The sequence below is a fragment of the Monodelphis domestica genome, chromosome 4, assembly GCF_027887165.1.
Source record: "Monodelphis domestica isolate mMonDom1 chromosome 4, mMonDom1.pri, whole genome shotgun sequence".
NCBI classification, from domain to species: domain Eukaryota; kingdom Metazoa; phylum Chordata; class Mammalia; order Didelphimorphia; family Didelphidae; genus Monodelphis; species Monodelphis domestica.
In genome coordinates this window covers 344,507,927-344,533,544 of record NC_077230.1, presented here as the reverse complement: position 1 = coordinate 344,533,544, position 25,618 = coordinate 344,507,927, and the positions used below count along the sequence as shown (strand labels likewise).

At 42.1% G+C, this 25,618-nt stretch overlaps 1 protein-coding gene across 2 annotated transcripts in view; it reads left to right on the top strand.

Annotated features, from left to right (window-relative positions):
• SLCO2B1 (solute carrier organic anion transporter family member 2B1) overlaps window positions 1-25,618 on the top strand; it is a 100,697-nt gene that overhangs the window by 53,592 nt on the left and 21,487 nt on the right. For both annotated transcript variants that reach the window (XM_007490975.3, XM_007490973.3), the window contains 3 exons: window positions 1,463-1,644; window positions 15,114-15,219; window positions 24,123-24,477. In XM_007490975.3, the coding sequence (XP_007491037.2) occupies window positions 1,463-1,644; window positions 15,114-15,219; window positions 24,123-24,477 (643 nt within the window). The remainder of the gene's footprint in view (window positions 1-1,462; window positions 1,645-15,113; window positions 15,220-24,122; window positions 24,478-25,618) is intronic.

Here is a 25,618-nt window from a genome sequence, read left to right as displayed (position 1 = left end):
AATATCAGCAATTAGTTTTTATATGCTTAGAGTTTTTCAGAACTGAGAGAGACCTCAGAACAGAGAATGTCAGATAAGGAAAGGGAACCTAGAGCATAGAATGCCAGAGCTAGCAGGAATCTTGGAACAGAGGACATCATAGAAAAATAGACTTAAAAGATGGAAGAGACATCAGAGGATATCTAGGTCAAACTCATCAATTTACAGATGAGGAAACTAAGGCAGGGAGAGGTTAAGTCATTTGCCTAAGGGCACACAGGTAAATTGGTGGCAGAACTTAACTGGCACTACCAAAGATCTTAGAACACAGAAAGTTAGTGTCTGAAGTGAATGGAAAGCCCAGTCCAACCTTCATTTAAAGATGGGGCCACAGACCTAATTTGCTCAAGAATTTAGAGCTAGTAAGTAGCCATTAGCCCTTTAACCTATGCCTCCTTTAGTCTAGGGCTCTTTACAATGAAATTTTATATCCATTCTCTCATTCACTACCCACCCCTCCCACCACTGTGAAGCAAGAGGAGGTGGTTATCCTCATTTTAGAGAAAAGGAAACCGAGCCCTAATATGAAAGGATTTGCCCAAGGTCACACAGTCAGCAAAAGAGGCAAGATTTGAACCCAAGTTCCAGCTCCAACCACTCTGCCATCCCTTGGATGAGGCCACTTCTGGAGTCTTTAACCTCAAGAAAAAGGGGCTCCAAGGTCTTCAGAACTTCAGAAGTGACATGGAAAGCGGGGAGACAATCTTGGAATCAGAAGGCTTAGAGTAGGAAAGGTCTGAATCTGTCTAGTCTAACTCCATTATTTTCAGAGGAGAAAAATCAGGCCCAGAGAAAGGGAATGACTTGCCCAAGATCACATAGTTAATATAAAAGAGGAGGCACTCAGACACCCTGGGCAAGATGCTTAACCCCGACTGCCTAGCTCATGCCATTCTTCTTTCTTTGATTTGATTCTAAACTAGAAGATAAGGGTTAAAAAAATAAGAGAATGAGGCTTCAAATCCAGATCCTGTGACTTCAAACTGTAACAGTTAAAATTTGGGGGAGACTGAGGCAGGTAGAAATTAGTTTCTCTCTGCAAGGAGTATTATATTTTTATGAGGTTTATTAAAGATTAAGGATTAAAGAAAATACAGGATAAGAAAACACATGCCTAGGCCAGAGAGGCCTAGGCAAGATAATCTCACATCGTGGAAGAGACGGGTCTGCTCCAAAACAGAAGTCCAAAAGCAAACCCAAAAGCCTTTGCAATCAGGTTAAATCCCTTCTCAATCTCGGCCCACCTGAGAATTCAGTGAGATTGCAAAGCATTTTGGGTAAGTGGAGCAAGGGCTTGTGGGGATTGAAGTCCAGAGTTCAAAATCCATTTTTTTACAAAACCCACTTCTCTCTCCCTGATCGACACACGGCATCTTCATGCATTCAGCTGACTATGGGTTTGGTTTTGTTTTTTCCCCTTCAGGAGGCATCTCTCTGACTCCAAAGGACCCACGCTGGGTAGGCGCCTGGTGGCTGGGATTCTTGGTCTCTGCTGGCGCTGTGACCCTGACGGCTCTCCCTTATTTCTTCTTTCCCCGGGAAATGCCAAAGGAAGAGAAGGAGCTTAGTTTCGGGAAAAAGATCTTATCTTCATTGGATGATAAAGTAAGGATCCCTGGCATCAGGGACACCATCCCTATACATTGTCTCTGTTCCCATGTGTAAGGTCTTCTTTTGAGGCTAAGAGCAGGGGCAAGGATGGCGCTCTAAGTAGGGGGCAGCTAGGTGGCTCAGTGGATTGAGAGCCAGATCCACAGAGAGGAGGTCCTGGATGCAAATCAGTTACTTTCTAATTGTGTGAACCCGGGCAAGTCACTGAACACTAATAGTCTAGCCCTTACAACTTTCCTGCCTTAGAACCAATACACAGTATTGATTCTAAGAAGGAAAATAAGGGTTTAAAGGGGGGGAAGGACAGAGCTCTGTGGCACTTCACTACAAACATTTTGCCCTCAAACAAAGCTAAAAGTAAAAGAAGGCCATTTTGTTATTCTTAAAATTCTGGGTGTGGGAAAAGGAAAACAGAGGGCTCAGCCTCTGCCCTTTATTGCTTCCCACTTCCCTGGGGTCTCCTCATACTTGAAAAATGACTTCCATTGGGCTTTTGGGGTATGTGGTATAATGTTATTTGGAGAGGGGCGCATGGTCATGTTTAGTCAAGACTCTTGAAATCCTAACATTCAGAGCCATTTCCTTTCCTTTTAGGCCTGCATGGGATGTTACGGGACCCTGGCAAACTGCAGAGCAGTCTTAGGGTCACAGGATTAGAGTTTATGGGGATCTTTGAGATCATTTAGACCAGAAATGTTTAATTCCTGGCTCATGCCTCCAAGCTCTGGAGTGGGCCTGAACCATGTGAAAATGGGATGGAAACATATTTAACAAAATTAGTACAAATATAATACAAAACAGATAATGTTCATTTGTAGTTTCCGAGTCCATATGAAGCCCCGTGGGTCCATTTCTATTTGAGTTTGATATTGATGAAAACCCCTTGCCCTTCTTTCCATGGGACTAAAGACCAGAGAGGGTAAGTGTCCTTTCCACGGTCACACAAAGGAAGAAAGGGAGGCCAGTAATTGTAGAAACCAGGGAATTGCAGGGGTTTGCCTAAGTGGCAATGACGGCTTGAACTCAGATGAGTAAAAAGGAAGCCCATAGATTCAAGACATCTCCTGGAGATTGGATCAATGGGAGTTGGCAAATGATTGAATGTGGGAGATGGGACAGAGCTCCCAGAGTCTCAGTAATGACTCGAAAGTTGAGATTAGGGATGGAAGTTCTTCAAAGGTAATGGAATAAGAACTTAATTTCCAAAATGCCAAAAGGAATGGGAAGAAGGAGAAAGGGAGAGGAGCTATTTGGGGGAAGGAAGAACTTGATTTGAGGGGCAGGAGGCAAATCAACTACAACATCTTCTTCTCTGTGTCTCTGTTCCTATACAGTGGGGAGAGGGTGCCTGAGGGTGGGGTAGGCTTGGGGAAAGGTATTGGTCTTGGGATAATCCATCAAATAGATCTTAATTTAGATGGCCCTCCTTCTGGCCTAGCCCCTAAGAGACTGGATGGGGAAAGGCAAAAAAAGTAACACAACTCCCATTTTTCTAGTCCTTTGATGTGTTGGCAAAGACCTGAACCTAGCAATTGAGTGGTCAGGCTGTCCCTTTGGGACAATTATAATTGTCCCAAATTGGGATCCATTATAATTCAGTGGTAGAGCTAGCCCTTAGGAAACCATGTCAAATTCCTGGGGCTCCGGCTCCTTCTTGGACCTGGCCATGGAGCCCTTGTCCTCTATTCTAATTTATATCCTAGACTTCTAGCTGGATTTCCAAACTCCCACGGGAGAGCCCAGAGCCTACTTCTCTCCTTGGGTTCAGATACCCATATCTCGCCATCCCAGCCCACTAAGAAGTCTGATGGTATAATGATAGATCAGACTGGGGAGAAGGGGGAATGATCTACCCTCATTCTTATGTAATCAATGGCAAGCTAACTCTCCCTTCTCCATCCCATCCTAGCTCTGCCCCTTGTTCAGTGCTTTTTAGTGAAGATCATAGCATTATAGAATTATAGCTGGAAAGGGTTACAGAGACCATCAAGGCAACCTCCCCATTATGAGGAAACTGAGGTCAAAAATGATGAAGTGACTTGCCTAGGGTCATACACAACTAGTAACTGTCTTAGGCAGAATCTGAATCCAAGACCTACTGACTCTTAATTCCAATAATTATCCACTATGGAGCTAAGGAACAACAGAAAGACCACTAGCATAGAGATTAAAGTCCTAGCTCTACTACATACTAGCCATAAGACCTCAGTTTTCCCATCTGTAAAATGAGGAGATTAAAGTAGGTGATTTCTAATATCCTTCTAGCTTTGATAGCCTTTAAAAATTTTTAACACTGAGGGCAGCTAGGTGGCTCAGTGGATTGAGAGCCTGGCCTAGAGATGGGAGGTCCTGGGTTCAAATCTAGCCTCAGACACTTCCCAGCTGTGTGACCCTAAGCAAGTCACTTAACCCCCATTGCCTAGCCCTTACCACTCTTCTGCCTTGGAACCAATACATAGTATTGACTCTAAGACAGAAGGTAAGGGTTTTTTTTTTTAATTTTAAACCTAAATTAGAATATAAAGTGGAATAAAGAAGGACAAGGATCCCATGGCCAGTTCCAAGAAGGAGCTAGAGCCCAGGAATTTGACATAATTTACTGAGGGCCAGTTCTGCCACTGAGTTATAATGGATCCCAACACTTAAGTTGTCTTAATAACAACTCTAAGACAGAATGGCAAGGGCTAGGCAATGGGGGTTAAGTGACTTGCCCAGGGTCACCCAGCTAGGAAGTGTCTGAGGCCAGATTTGAACCCAGGCTTGATGTTTTATTCCACTGTGCTACCTAGCTGCCCCTTGATCTTTTAACGTTGGTCAAAGAGTCCCCAAAACCAGGTTCCAGTCCCTTTTTCCAGTGATGATTGCTGGCTGGGTGACTTCAGAGAATTCACTTAGGCTCTCGGTAAAATGGGCATAACAATACAAGCACCCTCTACTATACAGGGCTGTTGTTAGGGCACTCAATAAGGTTGGAAACATCTACTAGCCCCATCCCCAGCCGGCAATGCTAAGCTTACATTGTTCTCTATGTTATACCATTAGAAGTTTCTATGGCAATGTTTCTCAAATGCTGTGACTCAGCGCATCCAAAACTCTGAGTCAAACATTCTTTAAACTATCTGGTTTCCTCCCTGCCAACCTTTCCCAGATCCTGGCTTCATCCTGTTAACAGTTTGAAAACCCCTGAATGGCCATAGAGAACAGGGAGCTCTGCTCCATCTCTCTCCTGCAATAAATATTGATGTGGGTGGAATTGTTCCTCAGCTTCGCCTGAGTGCTGACTTGGCTGCCTATGTTTTCATTATCTCTCTCCTGCCCCAGCCCTACCTCCTTCCCTCCCTTCTCCAGCTGCTGGCCATGAATCAGATGGATGGCCTTGGGCAGAGTGAGAGAAGGGGCCCTGATGGAATCAGGTGCTGGAAATCAGGAGAAATCCCTGGGAATGAAACCTTCCCCTTGGGGAGGTCCCCAGTGAAAGATCAGGGCTGAGGAAGGGGGATGGCATCCAGAGAGTCACAGAACACTAGAGCACAGAATTTTCGATTCTTAGATTTAAAGAAAATAGAACCCAAGAATTCAAGAATCATAAAATCCATCAATTACCATTTATCGGTGACTACAATGTTCTAGGCACTGTTCTGAGCACTGGGCATACAAAAAAGGCAAAAAACAAAGCAAAACAGACCAAAAACAACCCCCAAACTGTGATATCTGCTCTAAAGAAGTTCACAATGTAATGGGACTGGAAATACATGTGTGTATGGGAAAGATGCCATGTAGAAATAAAATATATTGAGGGCAGTGTCAAAGGGAAGGCACGAAGATTAAGGAGGACTGGTAGGATTTTAGCTGAGACCTGAAGAAAGCCAGGGAAGCTAGGAGACAGAAGAGGGGAGAATGTTGTGGGAACCGAGACAGCCAGTGAAAACCCTCAGAGTTGGGGATATGGAATGTCTCATTTTAGGGTGAGCAAGAAAACCAATGTCAGAGGAGAGAAAAATGCATGCGGGGTTGGAGAAGAAGCATGAGGAGAATAACATGTAAGAAGACTGGAAAAGTAGAAAAAAGTCAGGCCATGAAAGGCTTTAAAAGCCAAATAGAGGATTTCCTATTTGATCCTGAAGGTAATTAGGGAGCCACTGGAGTTTATTGAGCATGGCTCGGGAGATGATATGTTAGAATCAGGTAAAGATGGCAAGACTGGGGTTTGTCTGCTCCTTTAACTCCTCCCTTTGGGGAACATCATTTGATTCAGGGGTAGCTAGGTGGCGCAGTGGATGGAGTTCTAAACCAGGTGGAGTGAGGAAGATTTATCTTCCTGTATTTAAATCTGGTCTCTGACACTAGCTGTGCAGCCCTGTGCAAGTCACTTTATCCTGTTTGCCTCAGTTTCCTCATCTGTAAAATGAACTAGAGAAGGAAATAGCAAACCACAGCAGTATCATTAGCCTCAGATACTCACTAGCCATGTGACCCCAGACAAGTTACTTTACCCTATTGGACTCAATTTCCTTATCTGTAAAATGAGCTAGAGAAGGAAATGGCAAATCACCATAGTAATCTTTGCTAAGAAAACTCCAAAGAGGTCACAAGAATAAGTCATAAGAGAAACAACTGAACAAAAAAAAAAATTATATGCCAGGCACTATCTTAGGCAGTAGGGATATGAAAACAAAAATGAAAGCAGTCCCTGTCCTTTTTATTTTATTTATCCTTCCTTCCTCCTGGAGTATACACAACTTGCACAAAGATATGTAAATACAAAATATGTACACTATCGTGGCTAAGACAAATGCACTAATGATTGAGTGGAGCGGGGATCAAGGGAAATTGGGAAAAGGCTCTTTATAAGAAGTCACACTTGAGCTGAAACAAAAAGTGAGAAAAGAGTACACTGCAGACGAAGAGGATAGTCTCCTGGGTGGGAAATGGAGTATTGTGTACAGGGAGGAACGAGTGGCCCAGTTTGGTTGGAATGTAGTACATGAGAGAGCTGTGTACAATCAGTTGGAGCCAGATTGTGAAGGGTTTTAATTTATCCTGGTGTATATTTTATCCTAGAAGCAATAGGGAACCTCTGGAGTTTCTTGAGCAGGGAAGTAACACAATCAGTCTTCTGCCTTAGAAATATCCATTTGGTGTCTGTGTGGAGGATGGCCCTAGACCTGCCTTTCTCCAAACTGACTTTGCAAGGTTTCTATTTGGTTTTGTGCCTGCCCTCAGTACCTGCATATTAACATTTTTCCTTCCACTATCTCTTTCTCTAAGTCATGGTCTCAAAATTGGGAGAATCAGAATTTTATAAAGACGAACATTGAAGCTCAAAACAAGGAAATTATGTGTGCAAAGGTACATAATGCCTCTGTTTCCTCTCTGGTAAAACAAAGTTGTTAGACTACAGAATCTCTAAGGTATCTTTTAGGTCTTATCTTTCTCTTGATTTAGGACAGCTTCAACTCCTAATGCCTCATGAGCTACTATTCTTTTTCCTGTCTTCGGGTGCTCCATATTCTTGGCATTTGATCCACCCTCCAGAATGGGGGAATCCTCGAATTTTAGTAAAGAACTTCAGATGGTATTAAGTTCATTCTCTCATCCAATGCAAGAGCCCCCTTTCCAACACCCCTAATAGGAGATTATCCAGACACCACTTGGATATCTCCATTGAAAACCATCTCACTACTTACCAAGAGAGCCAATTCCCTTGTGGGAACACCTTTGATTTTTAGGAAGTTTTTCCTTATATTAAGCTAAAATCTGTCTTCCTGAAATTTCCCCCTACCTTGTTCTGAGTTCTGCTGCTGGGAGTCACAAAGAACAAGTTTGTATCCTCTTTACCAGTGACAAACTTTCAGATTTATGAAGACAGTGATTACCCCCCCCCAAACCAGAGAACCATGGAATCTCTGAGCTAGAAGGAAATTCAGTGACCATTTAGCCCAACTTGTACTGGAAAAAGGATCCTTTCTACAGTGTCCCCCTCAGATGCTTATCCAGCCTTTGCTTGAAGGTCACTGAAATTTTTAAAATTATATTCAGCAGAATAGGGCCTGGGATAGAACACTAAGATACTCCATTAGAGACAAACCTCTCTCAAGGATCATCTTCCATTTCATCAATGACTGCTATTTGGGGTGTGTCTCTCTTCTAGTTCTATGTCCCCCTTATTGTGTGGTTGATGACTAGAAAAAGAGATTGATAGAAAGATAGAAAGTTGGATAAATAGACAAAAAGATGATAAATAGCAGAGAGAGAGAGAGATGGAAATATATAAATAGATTAAGTAGATAGATGATGGATGGATGGAGAGATAGAAGTGTGGCTAGATGGATAGAAGGATGGATGAATGGGTAGGTAGATGTATGGATGTGTAGAAAGAGAGATAATTGAATGGATAGATACATAAATAAATGCATAGATGGATTATTAAGTATCTAGACCATTGGATGACTGGATAGATAGATTTATATATGTATTTATATATAAAGAGAGAGAGATATAAATATATAGATTGTTAAGTAGATAGATCATTAGATGGATAGATGGATAAGTAGGTGGATGGATGGATGAGTGGATGGATAAATAGAGAAAGAGAGAGAGAGAGAGAGAGAGAGAGAGAGAGAGAGAGAGAGAGAGAGAGAGAGAGAGAGAGAGAAAGGCAGATAGATGACAGATGGATAGATAAATGATAGCATAGAAAGACAGCTGACAGGTAATATAGACTGACAGAAAAATAGAAAGAGATAAATGATAAGACATTTATTAAGTACTTACCATGTATCCAGCACTGTGATAGTGTTTATCACTAAGGATATAAAAACAAAGCAAGAGAGCCCCAACCCCTCAGACCTTCTGTTCTAATGGGGGCAGACAACACAATCAGGGCTCTGGAAATGAGAGGAGGGTGGGAAAGAGAGGGAGGAGGATACCTCTTTGGGGGACATAGTAAGGAAATGGACCAGTAAATATCATGGATGTCTAGACCCAGGTGAGATAAGGGGAAAACTCACCTGTCAGAGTGAGGATCCAAATTTCCAGCAGAGTGGAGCTAGTCGGAGAGTAAGAAGGCCTTAGTAAGGAAATGGCCCAGAAGTGACATGAACTCAGCAAGTTTAAGCCTAGCATATAAAATTTTGCTAAAACACCAAAATCTTTTCTTTTCTTGGTTAAACATCCTCATTTCTTTCAACCAAACCTCATATGAATGAATTAATAAAGCATTTCTTAAGTGCTTACTATGTGCAGCTGTTGTTTAATGGCTTTTCAGTCATATCCAACTCTTTGTGACCTTTTTTAGGAGTTTTCTTGGCAAAGATACTGGACATTTTTTTCTCTAGTTTATTTTACAGATGATGAAACTGAGGCAAACCAGTGACTGTAAGTGACTTGTAAGTGTCTTTTAAGTGTCACACAGCTGGTAAATCTCTGAGACTGGATTTAAACTCAGATATTCCTGACTCAAAGCAAGGTGCTCTTTCTGCCATACCATCTAGCTGCCCAACTATGAGCTAAGCCCTGTGCTAAGTGCCGGGAATATGAATAGAAATAAGTGCTGCTTTCAAGGAATTCACATTCTAATGGGGAAGACAACATTTATGGACAGTTTCAGCTGGCAAAAGAGAAGGTAGTGCCCCTTCTTTAATGTCATTTCCACTGATAAAATCATATCCACTTCTGGTGCGGAGCCATATGACAGTGCTGAGGACATTGTTGACAAGAACTTCCCTTTCTGGTTCTTCAGATGTGACAGTAGCTCCTGCAGGAGCAGTTGCCAAGCTGCATCTCCATAGGGGTTGCTTCCCTGCATGATGGCTGTGAGAGTTGGACTAGAAGCAGGACAGATGGCCCAGGGAGGACAGCCACTCCCTGGGCTCTGATGATGTTCATCTGCCTCTTGGTGGCAGTTGATCAGCAATTATTACTGGTGGTGATGAGGAAGGAGGCCCACAATGATGGCTGAGGAGGCTGGGCTGGAAGCAGATCCACTGCTATTCCCGAGTGTCTTGGGCTCAGTGTCCTACAGCATCTCTCTCAGGGCGTGAAGGGAGATGGTGGCTAAGGTGGTTGTTTGCCCTGCCTGGCACATGCTGCCTCCTGTATCTCCCTCAAGGAACCCCTTTTTCATAGGATCTTGGGCTTAGAGGGGGAAGGGGCCTCAGAGATCATATAGTGAAAACTCATTTTACAGAGGGAGAATTGAGTCCCAGAGGGAAGGTAACATATATGTGGTTACTCAGACGGTTATCTTCCTTTTAATAAACTCCAACTTTCTTCCTAAAATGTAACTCCCAAACTAAACACAGCATTCCAGATTGGGTCAGATTAGAGCAGAGACTACCACTAGCAGTGAGACTGTTGTCTTCCTCGGGGACTCCAGGCTTCAGAAATTCAAGCTGTCTAGCATTACGTTGAGGGTTTGCCTGCCCCCATCACAAGATTAACCATTCAGGGTCTCAGCGGAGACAAAGCAAGGGCAGGAGCCTGGGAAGGGATCCTGAGAGTATTAAAACCAGATCTATCACCAATTGGCTGATTGACGTTGGGCATGACACTTCCCTTTCTGAGGCTCTTTCCTCATCTGTAAGATAACATCTCTTCCAACTGTCTTGTGTGGTCCCATCCAGCTCTATGTTCTTTATTCTAAGCCCTCCCCATCAGGTATTACATTCCATGTTCTAAATTCCTTCACAGGTATGAAATTTTGTATTATGGTCCATGCACGTTTTTGGCCTTAATATTCAGTGCTTTAAGGGTTCTTTCAACTTGCGGTCTACATGCTAGGATTCCTCACTTTGCCTCTTCTCAAGTCTAGTCTTTGAAATGAGAAAGTATACAAGAAAACATGGTTTTACTCACTGCTGGCCCACTCCTGCATGTCAGCATCATGTCTCTGAAGAGGAAGCATTGATTAATTTCCCTAGCCCTGCTGACCTAGGCAAACTGGGCACAGATGGAGATCCAGGAAGCCTGGTGGGAGTGATGGTGCAATCTTTCCTGTTTTTAGTTCTGTCTATCAACCAGAAACCCCAGAAATAGAATGGGGAGACAACTAGGTTCATAGCACATTAGAGAATCAGGAAGCAGCCAGGGTAGAAGGGACCTCAAAATTGAATCCAATTCGATTCAACAAACATTTATTTCATACCTTCTAGGCATAAGGCATCGGGAGTTCAAAGTAAAAAAAAGTCACAGTCCCTGATCTCAAGGGGTTTATAATCTGCTGAAGGAAGGCATGAGGTATAAGACATCTATGGAGAAAATATAATAATGTGTAGAGAATTCAGGGGCCGAAGGAGAGAGAATCAGGCAAAGTGGGAAGCAAGGGCATCTGCTGAGGACTGGGAGGGCAGGGTGAAGTTGAGAGCTCATCCTCAGATGAGATTTGAAATAGAAACTGTGGGGACTGTGACAGAGAGTCAACCAGAAATAAATAAAAGAACTACTGAGCAATGCCGAAGGCCTAGTTGAAATGAGATCATTTGAATTCACCAGTGGTAATAACCTAAAGGACTTCACAACTTCCTCTGGCACTGTTGGTATCTAGGGGAATAGTGGCAAAGAAGGCAAATGGGTGCCAGTAATCTAGAACTGAAGGCATGGGCATCAGGAGGATATATAGACAAGAGATGTAGAAGAGAGACAAGAATGTCAGGGCCAGAAGTGACCTTAGAATGGAAACTAGAATATCAGAGCTGGAATCCATAAATCTGAGTTGGGAGCAGCCTCAGAGGCCAGTCTAACCCACACGGACAAGAATCCTTTCTGTAGCATACCTGATCCTGTGATGCTACGAGCCTTTCACCCAGATGCTCTTTGTAGCACTTCCTGCTCCCCACTTTGGTTCCTGGAATTCCTCACCATTTTAATATATAACATCAGCAGACCCTCCCAGGCTTTCACTTATCCTGTACCTTTTGAACAAAGTATACTCATACAGCTTCATATCCCTGTCATGTGTTGGATAGATAGATATTTTGACCTCTGAAATCATATTTCCTCCTTGAAGTAGGATCTCTGATTCACCCATATTTGGGTCATTTTTGTATAGACATCTAATGCTATATGTTTTATTATTGGCTCCTTTCTTGAATTTTACCTTTTATAATTTCTGAATATCTCTACTGCTCTTCTTCCCATATGATAGCTTCTTTTTATGCTATCTAGTTTGGTAGTACTCCATAGGTTTTCTCTATCAACTCAGCAACATTTGTATTTCTTTTTCCCCTCCTCACCAATTACCCTAGAGAAACCCATCCAAGCATTCCTTGATGGCAGAAACTTGCTTGTTTGCTTATATTTGTAAACCTACAAACTTAGCATAATGCCTAGCACATAATAAAGACAACAAATGTTCTCCTTACTTTTTCTTTCTTTCTTTCTTTTTCTTCTTCTTCTTCTTCTTCTTCTTCTTCTTCTTCTTCTTCTTCTTCTTCTTCTTCTTCTTCTTCTTCTTCTTCTTCTTCTTCTTCTTCTTCTTCTTCTTCTTCTTCTTCTTCTTCTTCTTCTTCTTCTTCTTCTTCTTCTTCTTCTTCTTCTTCTTCTTCTTCTTCTTCTTCTTTCCTCTCCCCACTCCTGCTCTCTCTACACTCTCCCTCTTCCATTCTCTCTGTTCCTCTCCCTGTCCCCTCCATTTCCCTCTCCTCCCCCTCTCTCTTCATCTCCCTTCTTCACTCCTTCCCCCCTCTTTCTGCCTCCCTTCCCTCCTTCCATCCATCTTCATTGTAATGATCTGTTTATTAGCTTTCTCTAGGCAAATATATTTGTCAATTATTTTTAGATGTACTCCATCCCTGGCCAACAATCTATCATACCTATATTTTAAGCTTGTGTACAGAAACACCTTAAGAAATATCTTATTCTCAGCTAACATTTTCTTAACCATTTGTTCACCTCCTAAGATTTCATTTCTCTTCTGAAGTCTTTGCCTTTAATCAAAAGCAGGGATTAAAATACTACTTGTGCCCCTAAGTTTTTTAGTTGCTTTTCCAAGCCTTTATAATCTTTAGCAATATTTTATAGTTCCGTAGGGTCACAGAACTAGAAGAGATCTTAAAGAACATCTAATTCAATTCCTTCATTTCTTACCTTTGGGTACCAAGACCCAGAAATGCTAAGTAATTTGCCCATGTTCTCACAGATTGTAAGTGACAGAGCTAGGGTTCAAATTCAGATTCTCTGATTCTAAATTCAGCTCCCTTTCCATTGAATATTGTTGCCTCTATTATTGGCATGATTATTTATACTCCCATGAATCCCCAGAAGTTAGCAATAATAATCTAGTTTGACAAGTCATTTGTGGCTCTATCATACCTAGGATGCCTTGGGAGGCAATGTGATAGAATGAAGACGGGACTTCAAGGTCTGCAAATCCATTTTCTTCTCCTTTTAACCTGAAACAGCACCTTGGCAGCTTCACCCATCTTCCTTTCTCTTGTTTCTAACCTCTTACCTCATCTTACCATTTTCTTGTCGTTCAATTGTTTTTAAGTCATGTCTGCCTCTTCATGACCCCATTTGGGTTGAGTTTGTTTTGTTTTGTGTTTTTTTGGCAGACACTGGAGTAGTTTGCTATGTCCTTCTCTGGCGCATTGTACAGAAGAGGAAGCTCAGGCAAACAGTGTTAAATGACTTGTCCAGGGTCACATAGCTAGTATGTGTCAGAGGCCAGATTTGAACTTAGGTCTTCCTGACTCTAGGCCAGTACACTATCCACTGTACCATCTCAACCTACTTTTTCTCCTCTTGCAGTTCAAGTCCTTCTCCTTGTCCTTCAGCTTCTTATTCCTTCCAAATACCACCCCCCCAACTTTAAACACTTGGATACTTCACAATTCCCAAGTCTTATCGTCCATATTTACAATCCCTTTCTCTTTTTCTCCAGCTCCAATCCTGATCCTAAGCCATTAAAAAAAAAACAGCCACCTTACCTTCTGCCTTAGAAATGATAGAAAATTTAATAGTGGTAAGGGTTAGGCAATAGGGTTAAGTGGCTTGCCTACAGCCATATGGCTGAGAAATTGCTAGGGTTAGATTTGAACCCAGGACCTCCTGCCACCAGGCCTGGCTCTCTAGCTGTCCCTCTCTTATTCCATCTTACATACAACCTTACTCAAGGCCCAAAGTAAACTCATTTCAAAACCAGATCAAAAAATTGAAATTGCAATTTGACCACAGTTTAACCTTTAGAAATTTTCTTTACCTTACCTAGTCTTTGTAAAATCGAGGTAGCAACTCCAGAAGACCCTGATATAAGGAAGGGGCTCATCTTTTCCAAATTTTCAAGTAACTTGTTGTTGTTCAGTTGTTTTTAGTCATGTCTAACTTTTCATGTACCTATTTGGGGTTTCCTTGGCAAAGATCCTGAAGTGGTTTGCCTTCTCTAGCTTATTTGAAAAATGAGGAAACTGAGGCAAGCTAGGTTAAGTGACTTTCCCAGGGTCCTACAGTTAGTGTCTGAACCCAAATTTGAACTCAGGAAGGCGAGTCTTCTTGACTCCAGGCCTGGTGCTCTATCCACTCTGCCACTTACTTGTCCTTACTTAACCAATATCAAATTGAATTATTTTGGTTTTTAAGGTGATAGATACCAATTAAAAATTCCTTGTCTTTGTCCTGGTTTGGGTGAGGGAATAGTTGAACATCTACCCTTCTATCAGGAGGCTTTCTGACTAGCCAAGAGTGGGCCTAGATCAATAGACTCAGCAAATGAGCCTTAGTGAGTAAACTCAAGTGACTGAATCCCAAATGAACAGAGAAGTGTTTGGGGTCAGTTCCAAGGGTGTGCTAGAACCAGCTCTAATTAGCTTGAGAGAACTGATAGTTAAGTTTTCAATCATGGCTCGATTTATTATTTTGTTGATTGTCTAAAGTTAAGAAAATATTGATAATAAAAATTAAACTTAAAATTTTGGGGACATTTATCCCCTTCACCCCAACCCTAGTTGTTAAACACTTAACATCACACCCCTGTATTGCTCTTATAGACATCACTTGAGCTTAGCAGGAATATCATAGAAGGTTCATGGGATGAAGTCATTACCAGACTGTTGGCCTGATGACTAATAATAATTGTCATTATATAGCACTTTCTAGCTTCAAAGTGCTATCATTTATTACCTCATTTAAGCCTCACAACATCCCTGAATAGGACCATGGCTTGAAGGGGGCCACCTGATCCTGGCTTACTGAGAAGAGTGATGGAACCACCAAGGCCTTATCGATGATGATAATGATGGCGGTGATGGCAATGCGTGTGCCATAACTGTCTCAGAACAAAAGCAATTCTACAGGAAATGACGAAGAGCTCACTGCCAGTCCATTTACAAACATCTCATTTGCATAGTCTCTTTCACTCCCTCATTGAGGCTCCATCTTTTTTCAACACATGGCCAGCCCCAGACTGAGAAAGCTAAAGGGAAAGTACCCAGAGCTCTCACTGACAATTCCTTTGGACCTCTTTATAGGGAGAGAACTCTCTCATCAACCAGGGAGCAGGAAACTCCCCAAACAAAGAGAAGGATGGAGAGGCCCAGCTTGCCCCAGACCTCACTGTGTTACAGTTCATCAAAAGTAAGTGTCCCCTTTGCCCAATGGGCATCAGTCAACTGTGGGTACCAGCTCTGGCAAAGGGGGAAGGAGAATACTGGACAACATTGAATGATGGGATGGGGAGAGGTGGGGGACCCAATCACAAAAATAAAGAACAATTGGACAATAACCAGTCAAATCATGGGTCCTGAAGTCTTTTTGGAGCAATGGCTCCCAACCTTTCCCAATATGAGACTCCATTCTGAGAGCCAAAACTTTTGGCAGAATGCCACATGGTAGAGTGGAAATATTAGTATAGCCAGTGATCACAAAAAATCATGACGATCTAAAGCCTTGCTTTGGAATGAACTGTCCTTTCATCCTCCTCACAAGAACATCTAGATAGCTTTGAAAAAGAGCAATATACAAAAGGAACATGTTGAATTTATTACATACTTTTTTTGTAAAGCAGCTTATACATAAGGGAGATTCATGATTTCACATTTAATCTTTTTCTATTCTAGTTTGTAAATGGAAATAGTCTCTCTATCTCTGTCTGTTTCTCTTTGTCTTTCTCTCTCCTTCTCTCTTTTGATGTTCATGAAATTCATCATTTTATCCACTGTACAATGCTGCTTCCATGTTGAAAGTACCATTTGCACTTTCCCTCCTTGAATCACCAGAAGTGAATAGTAATAACTCAGTTGGTCAAATCTTTTGTGGTTCTATAATAATAATAATAATAGTAATAATAATAGCTAACATTTATATAGTATCTACTATGTGCCAGGCACTGTGCTAAATCTCCCTTTACAATTATTAGCTCATTTGATCTCCACAACAACCCTGGGAGGTGGGAGTTATTATTACTGCCATTTTATAAGTAAAAAAACTGAGGGAAGCAAAGGTTGGCTTGTCCAGGGTCACACATCCAGTAAATTTCCAAGGCTGGATTTGAACTCAGAACTTGGCTTCAGGCCCAGTGCTCTATCCATTATACCCTAGGAGAATTAGAAATTTAAAAAAATTTAAAGACGATATACACATGTGTAAGACACATTGATGTTTGCTTATTTATGTATTCAAAGACCCTTTGTAAAAACTCCCTTGCCCCCAAGGGTCCGGGTCCTACATTGTTGCCTCTTCCCTTTCCCTGACCCCCATATCTAGTGCCTGTCTTTTTGACATCCATGACATCTCTCAAATCTCTCCCCCTAGTTCCACTCCTGCTATTGCCAACCACTGGCTCTCCTTTGTCCGGGCTCTGGTAACAGCTTCTCAGCTAGTCTTGCTACCTCCAGTGTCTCTTTTCTCCAACCCACCCTTCAGACTGCTGCCAAGATCATCTTTCTATGGCCCAGATCCAATCCTATTCCCTTAGCTCAGAAACCTCCATTGGCTCCTGGTGCCCCAGAATAAAATACAAACCAGCTGCCTAATTGAATGGAGAATTAGCTGTGGATGGCCCTGCCCCATGTTCTAAGAAGGAGTTAGAGGGAAGCAGTAAGGCAAGGCAGTTGGATGAAAAGAGGAGGAAGACTCGGGTCCTACCTCTGCCTTTGCCAATAGCACATCCTATGAACTTGGACAAGTCATTTCCCCTTTTGGGCCATCCGTTTCCTCCCCTGTAAGTGAGAGTTGGATGAAAGAGATACCATTAGGTCCTTCCAGCTTTTATGTTCTTTGTTCTATGGTCTAACTTTCAACATCCCAAGAAAATCCTTCTAGCTTTGATGTTCATGTTGATTGTAAGACCTCCTCAAGTACTGATATCCTATGTTCTAAGAGCACACACAGCTCAGGTATTGTGGTATTTATTCTGTTTCTCTCCAACTCTTATATTGCATATACCACGTTCTAAGCCCCCTTCCGACTCTGAAATGTCTGCATTCTAGAGTTCCTGACTTCAGGTAGCTCATGGTTTGGGGCAATCAAAACTTAGACATAAGAAACCATCATAGAGGGGTGGCTGGGTGACTCAGGGGACAGAGTTCCAGACCTAGAGGTCCTGGGTTCAAACCTGGTCTCAAATCCTTTATAGCTGTGTGACCCTGGGCAAGTCACTTAACCCCCACTGCCTAGCCCTTACCACTGTTCTGTCTTGGAACCAATATACTGTATTGATTCTAAAACAAAAGTTTTGGGTTTTTTGAAAAAGAAACCATCTGAGAACAGTTGAAACCAGTGCCAGGCTATGCATACAATGTAATCCAAGGATAGAGTGATATAGACAGTGCATTATTGAACTTTGAATCAGGAAGACCTGAATTCAAATCTGGCCCCAGAAACTTCCTCAATAGAAGACCTTAGATAAGTCACTTAACCTCTTTCAGCCTCAGCTTCCTCATCCATAAAATGGGGATAATAATAGCACCTTCCTTACAGGGTTTTTGTGAGGATTAAATGAAAAAACCCTTGCAAAATGTATTTGCGAACCTTAAAGTGCTCTATAAATGCTATCAGAGAGATGATTATAAGGTTCCATGTGGGATTGTGTTTGGAAACAAGAGGATGTTTTACTTGACCTTGGAGACCCTAAGAGTCTTGATGGCTAGAGGGACTGATTACTTTAAAACAATAAAATGCTTATTAATCACAACAGGGGCAAAAAGCCAGAGAGAAGCTAGGGTCAGGAGCTGAAATTGGCTCTTTGAGCCAATGCCTTCAGCCAAATTGTGTTTCATGGTTTCTCTTTCCACATGCAAGTTAGGGAGGCCAAAGCATCTCTGACCACAAGGTCTTTCAACCAATGGACCAGGCTTCTCCCTGTCTCTAGGCTTCAGCTGAGTCTCAGGGGCCTTGAGCACCCCATTTTATGGGCTGAGTAGATAGAGGAGAAAGACTAGCCCCTACCCTCAGGCAGGCTCAACTGCTACCCCTAGGGAGCCTCTAGTGTGAAGGTGAGACCCAACTCCTGGCCTCAGTGAACCCTGGGTCTAGGATGAAGGGAACGGGCAATCCCCGACTGTAGATATGCTCTAGTCTAGGGGGGAGACCCAGCCCTGAACCCAGATCATCAGCTGTCTATTTGGGATCTGCCAGGTATGGGCAGTAAAATGATTGCAATTAAGATTCAGATTCAAAACTCATAAACAGACTGAGTCTACCGCACAAAGAAGGAACCTGAACAAGGTAAGGCTAATCTAAGAATGCTTTGGAGAAGATAGCTTTGGAAAGCTAAGCCTCTGCAGGCTCTGATGTCCATGGAAAGGACCCAGCCCTGGATGTCAGGAGGCCTGGGTTCTAGGTCCAACTCTGACATGAGTTCCCCAATTTACTTGAAGCATTTCTAGGCAGCTTGCCTCTGACTTTGGTTAGGCCATTTCCCTTCTCTGTCTTTTAGTTTTCTCTGTAAATAAGGGGGTTAGATTAGACTAAGGCTGTATATAAGTCCCCTTCCTACTTAAATTCCATGTTCTGTGTGCTAACATTTTCTATGCTAAGGTCTCCTCCTGCTCTCATTCTTTGGACCTCCCCTCTCCCTCATTTACCTCATTTGTAACACAATCATGTTAAAGAATGTCAATAGAAGTTCAATAGAAAGAGCAATAATGTTTAAAATGTCAAAGTTCCCCCTCAATTCTAAGTGTTTAAGACTATGTATGCTCTCAGTCAGCTCTCAGTCCAGCTAAGGGTAGAGGTCCAGGAAGGGTCAGAATGTTAGGGAAGAGGAACACTGATAGGGGAATTCCATACTCATTCTTCTACTCTATAATAGAAGACTGTTTGGGTTTATTTTCTTGGTTTCGTGGGAGACAGCTCCCTGGCTTGATTTCTTGGCTGATCACCTTGAGGCAGGCCATATGGTCTTCCAGTTAGAGTAGTATTCTCTTCTGATGACGGGAATTCATGGTAAAGGCAGTAGGGGACTGAGTCAGACTCACTTAGAGGACCTTCATCCATACTCTATCCTAGGGTCCTTCCAAGGGTCATGGTCCATAGTCCTGCCTTCACTTGGCATCAGCCTCAAACCATCCTAGCTGCTTCATCCTTATAGAAATCACCATTTTCCAGCATAATTCAGTCACCCCCTTCAGAACTGAACAACCCAAGAATTGTTATGCATAAAGTAAATCTTCCTGCAGACAGACCTAAGAACTTCATATCCTGCCATCATGGAACTATATAATGTCAGGGCTGTAAGGGACCTCTACTCACAGAGTATAGGATGTCAAAACTTGGAGGAACCTTAGAAATTAAAACAGTATTTTAGCACTGGGTGAGACAATGATGTCTTAAAACAGTCAGATTCACCCAGTATGAGAAATGTTTTAGAAAAAGTATGTCCCATATTCAACAAAGCAGATAACAATGGTTCTCGTAGTATCTTACAGACAAAATGAGACGTGGGCTAGGCAATTGTACAGTTAGTTGTATTCATAACTTACTGAACAATCAGACCCTAGAAGTGGTAGTAGGATTATAGCCTTAAAACTGGAATGTACCTCAGAGTTCATTTAATTCATCCCCCTTCTCATTTTACAGATGAGGTTCCTAAGGCTTGGAGTTAGTTAAATGATTTGCTCAAGGTCACATGGGTAGAAAGTGCCTAGCTGCCCTGACTCTTAAGGATAGTCTTCTTTCTAGCCTCTAATGAATTAGAATGGAGAGAAGAGGAGATAGTAACAGGGATAAAGAGAGACAGACAGAGAGACATACAGAGAGAGACAGAGACAGAGATTAAAAGAGACAGGGAGAGAGAGACAGAGAGAGAGAGAAAAAGAGAGAGGAGAGAAAGAGAAAAAGAGAAGAGAGACAGACAGAGAGAGAGAGAGAGAGAGAGAGAGAGAGAGAGAGAGAGAGAGAGAGAGAGAGAAAGGAGGGGGGAATGGAGAGAGAGAGAGGGAGGGAGAGATTCAAATTCTCTGTTGTGTCCCAAACCCTTGGTTCAGGTTGTACAACATTATGACCAATGATTTGTAGAGAGGCATAGATAGTACACTTACATGATTTCCAGATGATATACAAAGCTTTGAGGGGTGGTTTACACATGTAAACCTTAAAATTTCTTAGACTTATAAATGTTGGAAATTTCACCAATGGGAAATTTCATACTTGGAAAATCTCATACTGATAGTGGGAACTCTATTGGAATGTGAACCCCATTGGCAAGGGAGGTTCCTCCTCCTCCCTTCTTAAGATTACTTTAAGACAGAAACCTTTTGCTGAACAATGGAAAGGGCTTTGACCTATGCTTAAGCATAGAACAGGAATTTCTTTGAGTCATGATTGATTTTAGAATTGATACAATAGAGATACTTGGAATGACAGAACCAGGTCTTGGAAAATACAATTTCCACCCCACTCAGTCCTAAAAGGATTTAGGAAGGGCTGCAGCAAAGGATCAAGATTTAATTATTGAGAATATAACCTTCAACAGACATGTGCAAAGCCACAGACCTCTGGGCGGTCCTGGGTTAAGCTAGAGCCACCATTGGCACAGGGGAGACATGGACAGTGATTGGTAGATGTGGTTTCCTTAAAGAGAGAGGGGTCTGAGGGCGGGGGTGGGGGTGGTTGGTTGGAGAGGATTTTGGTCTGAGAGGTGGTGCTTTGTGGATTGGCTCTGAAGGAAACTGGAGGTGGAGGCCCCTGAGACTGTTTCTCCATTTTGGTCATGTGAGTGATAGGGACTGATCTCTTTTCTTTGCCCCAGCTATCTAAGGGCTTGGGCCTTTTGGCCCAGCCTAAACAGAAGGGGTATTTAAGCCCTATTCCCTTCTCTCCCCTTTCTCTCTCTCTCCCTCTCTCTCTCTATCTCTAATACCTTTCTTCATCCTGTTTGTAATTAAACTCCATAAAAGGTTGACTGCTGACTTAAGTTTTCATTTAGGAATTACATAGCTGAATTCCTTGGCGACCTTAAATTAATATATATCAGTCTTTTAAAGTGATTTCCGTGTCACACACAAAGGATGAAAGAGTCAGCATCTGAAAAGATATAGATAAGTTAGAATTATGATCTGACTCATAAAAGGATTAAACGTGTTCTACTTGACCCAAGGTGGAAGAACTAGAATAACAGGAGGTTCTGCCTAAGGAAAAACTAACCATCAGAGCTGTCCAATGGTGAAATGAGCTCTTTTAGGAGTTAGGGCATTTCTCTTAACTCTAGGTTTTCAAGCAGTGATTGGATAGCCCAGCATTGGGGATATTGTAGAGAGGGTTCTTGTACAGATGCAGGCTAGACTAGATGACCTCCAAGACCCCATCCAGCTCTGAAATTCTGGTATTCTGAACCATGAAACTTAAGATATCAGATCCCAAAGGCACAGTAGTACCTAGAATATCATTTATGTTGTCTACCTCATTAAACTATGAACTTCTATTACTTCTATTACGTTTTGCCTTTCTGCATATCCCTAGCACTTAGCACAGTGCCTGGCACATAGTAGGTGCTCAAATAAATGCTTATTGTTTGAGTGAGAGGTACAAGGAGCCTTAGATTACAGAATTCTATCTAAACTGTATATTCCCAGAGTCTATTACAATAGGTATTTAATGCATATTTGTTTAACAAATGAATGAATTCTATTTTCTGTCCCTTCCTCCCCTACCATATTTTCTAAAATATCTCCAGATCTGTTTTTCTCTATTATCCTCTTGCTAGACTATAAGACCTTGTCTGATATTACCGTTGTTATCTCTTTGAGTGTTCAGTATGCCACTTTAGGCTCTATTACTTAAATGTTCTTCAAAGGAATGGATGAATCCTACATTGTAATTCTAATTCTTTTAGTACTAACATTCTTTTTTTTTCTTCTAGTAATGACATTTATGTTCTATGTTCTAAGGTTCCTTATGGCTCAAAGAATATTTGTTTTCTGGTCCCTTCTAACACTGTTAATCTATTTTCTGAGGTCCCTTCCAGCTCTTACAATCTGTGTTCTCTCTTCTAAATAACACTAGGAAATGGTTCATGATAGATACCAATGATGAGCCCAAGCAAAAAGAGTTAGAAAAGGTAGGAATGGAGGAAGACTGGAGTCAATGAAGGCTTCTTAATAGATAGGAGTCTTGAGCTAGGCCTTGAAGGATGAACAGGATTAGAGTAAGGAAATCAGGGAAAGGAGAAAGCATTTGACTCCAGCTTCCCCATCCAGACATTTCACATTATTCTCCTTCATGCTCCTCACATTCCAGCCTCCTGTCCATGGCAGACATGCTGTTTTTTGAGCGTGGCATCCTGCTTCTTGACTTTGTATCCTAGAATGTATTAACTTCTCACCTCTCCCACTTAGGATCCCTTGGCTTCTTCCAGGGTTCCCCTCTGGAGAAGACTTTCCTGATTCCCCCTCTCTCCCTAGTTTTGTTTTATTGTTTTCTCCCATGTCCATTTATCTTGTATTTATCTATGTATACATCATATTCCCCACCCCCAAGAATAGAAGCTCTATGAGGGTAAGAATCATTTTTAAAAAAGAATCACTTTTTATCTTATATTTGTGTTCCCAGTGCCTAGCACATTATTCTTCTCTTAGAAGGGGCTCAATAAATATTATTGAATTTAATTTAATGTATATTAGGGGAAACAGAATGAGCAAAGCTGAATGGTCCAGGCATGTGGTGAAGGATGAGGGGAAAATAGGATGCGAGATAGTAATGAATCAGTCAGGCAGAGGATGAATATTGGGATAAAGGAATAGCGCAGAATATAGTGAAATAGAATAAAACAATGATGGAATATGATGGAAAGGAGGGAAGGGAGTGGAAAATAGGGAAGAAAATGGGAAGAAATAAGAGGTGAAGAGAGAGGATAGGATGGGAAGAGAAGTGAGGGGAGGAAGAGAGTTGGAAGGAAATGGGAGGGGAAAGAGAGGAGAGTTCCAGAAGAAAATGAGAAGGAATGAAAGGTAAAGAGAGAGACTAGGATGGGAAAAGAGGGAAGGAAATGGGTGGGAAGGAGAGAAAAGAAAAAAGGAAAGGGATGAGAAGTGAGGAGAGAAGTTAGGATAGGAAGAGAAGTGAGGGGATGGAGAGAGGGAAGGAAATGGAAGGGGAAAAGAGGAGAGAGAAGAAAATGGGAAGGGATGAGAGGTGAGAAGAGAAGATAACGTGGAAAGAGAAGGAAAAAAATAGGTGGGGAGATGAGAGGGAAATGGGAAGGAATTAGAGAGAAGGGGAAGGAAAGAAAGGGATAAAATGGATTGGGCAAAGGGAAGAAACAGGAGGGGATGGGAGAGAATGTGAGGGGAGCAGAGGAGATAGGAAGCAGAATGGCACAGTAGAAAAAACAATTGTCTTTGACAGAGGAAGATGTATTCAAACTTCATCCTTAAGTGTTTATTACCTGAATGACTTAAATAAGTCACTTAACCTCCCTTGGCCTAAGACTCTATAAAATGAGACAACTGGATTAAATGGCTTTTGATATTTCTTTCAGATCTGTATCTGTGACCCTATATAAAGAAAAAGAAAAAGAAAAAATCCCAATACTTTTTGCCATTGATATCTATCATACTTACCTCAAAGAGTAGAGAATGGGGACTCCTGAACTGGGAAAGGGACTAAACCAGATGCCTTTTAAACTCCATTCCAGGTCTTAGGTTCTAAGATTCTGTAAGTGGGCTTGATACAAGGAAGATCTTGAGGCTCTTGAGAACTTAATATGATGAAGAAATGAAGTTCCATCTAAGGAAAAACTAACAATTGGAGCTGTCCAACAATGAAATGGGCTGCTTCAGGATTGAAGGCATTATTTTTTTTTTACTGAGATCTCCTCATCTAGCTTGCTAAGCTATCCCACTAACCAACCTTAACAATGAGGTCCCATCATCACTAGAAGTTCTCCAGCTTCCTTTTAGTGGAGAGGGTGGGCTACTAGAGGAGAATCTTGCATAATGAATTAGAAAGTAAACATAGATGCTTATTAAGCTTCTTCTCAGCGTTGGGTTATTATTCATCTAGGAATGGCTCTGACCTGACCTCTTTCTTCTCTCTGACAGTCTTTCCCCAAGTGTTGCTACGGAATCTACGCCACCCCATCTTCCTCCTGGTGGTCCTGGCTCAGGTCAGCATGTGCTCTATGGTGGCTGGAATGGCCACCTTTCTGCCCAAATTTCTGGAGCGCCAGTTCTCTGTCACTGCCTCCTTTGCCAACTTGCTCATCGGCACCGTGAGCATCCCTGCAGCCATAGTGGGCATCGTGACTGGAGGGGTCCTGGTACAGCGCCTACACTTGGGCCCCACACGCTGTGCAACTGTTGGTGTACTAGGGGCCTTTACTTGCCTGCTGCTTGGCCTGCCACTCTTCTTCATGGGCTGCCCCACTCACCCTATTGCCAATGTCTACAACCCCAGGTGAGTAAAAGGACAGTCAGGACTGACCCTTGGCATGCGCCAGGATGGTAGTTATCCATCAAGTAGGAAGCCCTACCAGAGGCTGCCCCCAAAATCTCTCCATCAATTCTATCCTTCTACTAGATCTGAAATTTTTCCAATTAAAGAATCCCTGGTTTAGACCATAAAAGAAGGAATATGATCTCCAAAAGGCATCTATGAAAACATAAACCAAGAGATAAAAATGTCTGTCAATCCAAATGAATGATGGCAGCGAAAAGTTGAAATTAGTTACAACCAGATTTGTTGTTCAGTTGTTTAGTCATGTCTGACTCTTCATGACTCCATGGATCATACTGTCCATGGGGTTTTCCAGCTGCCCCAGAATCAGAGGACCCAAGTTCAAATTCTGACTTTGCCACTTACTGTCTGTGTGACCTGGAGTAAGTCATTTAACCTTTCCTGGCCTCAAGTTTGTCTGCAAAATGGAGAGTAAGGGTGGGGGAAAGGGGTCATCCCAATCTAGCATGAGCCTGACATTAGGGGAGGAGTATTTGCCTTTCTGGTAGGAGGCAGCTAGGTGGTTCAATGGACTTCTGACTGCTTGACTTGCAGTCAGAAAGACCTGAATTTAAATTTGGTTTCAAATACTTTCTAGCTGTGTGGCCCTGGGCAAGTCACTGAATCTCTCTTAGCTTTAATCTTCTGAAGAAGGAAGTAGCAAACCACTCTAGTATCTGTCAAGAAAACCCCAAGGATAGTATATTCCTTGGGACACGAAGAATCAGACTATATCTATGACTCTGATTCCTGAAAGGGAGAATGTAATGATAGCAAGCATATATTAAGTTCCTACTATGTGCCAGGCACTGTGGTAAGATCTCATTTAATCCTCATAGCACAGCAATCCTTGAGAGGTAGGTGCCATTATTTTCCCCATTTTACAGGTGAGGAAACTGAGATTGGAGGTTAAGCTACTTGTCCTATGTTGCTCAGCTAAAGTGGCTGAGTAGGATTCAGACTCTGATCTTTCTGATTCCATCTCAGCACTCTATCCACTGTACCACCTAGCTGTAATATTATTAGTTCCATTCAACAGATAAAGAAACTGAGGTTTAGTGAAGGGGGTTATTTACTCAGGCATTATATAACTAGGAAGGAG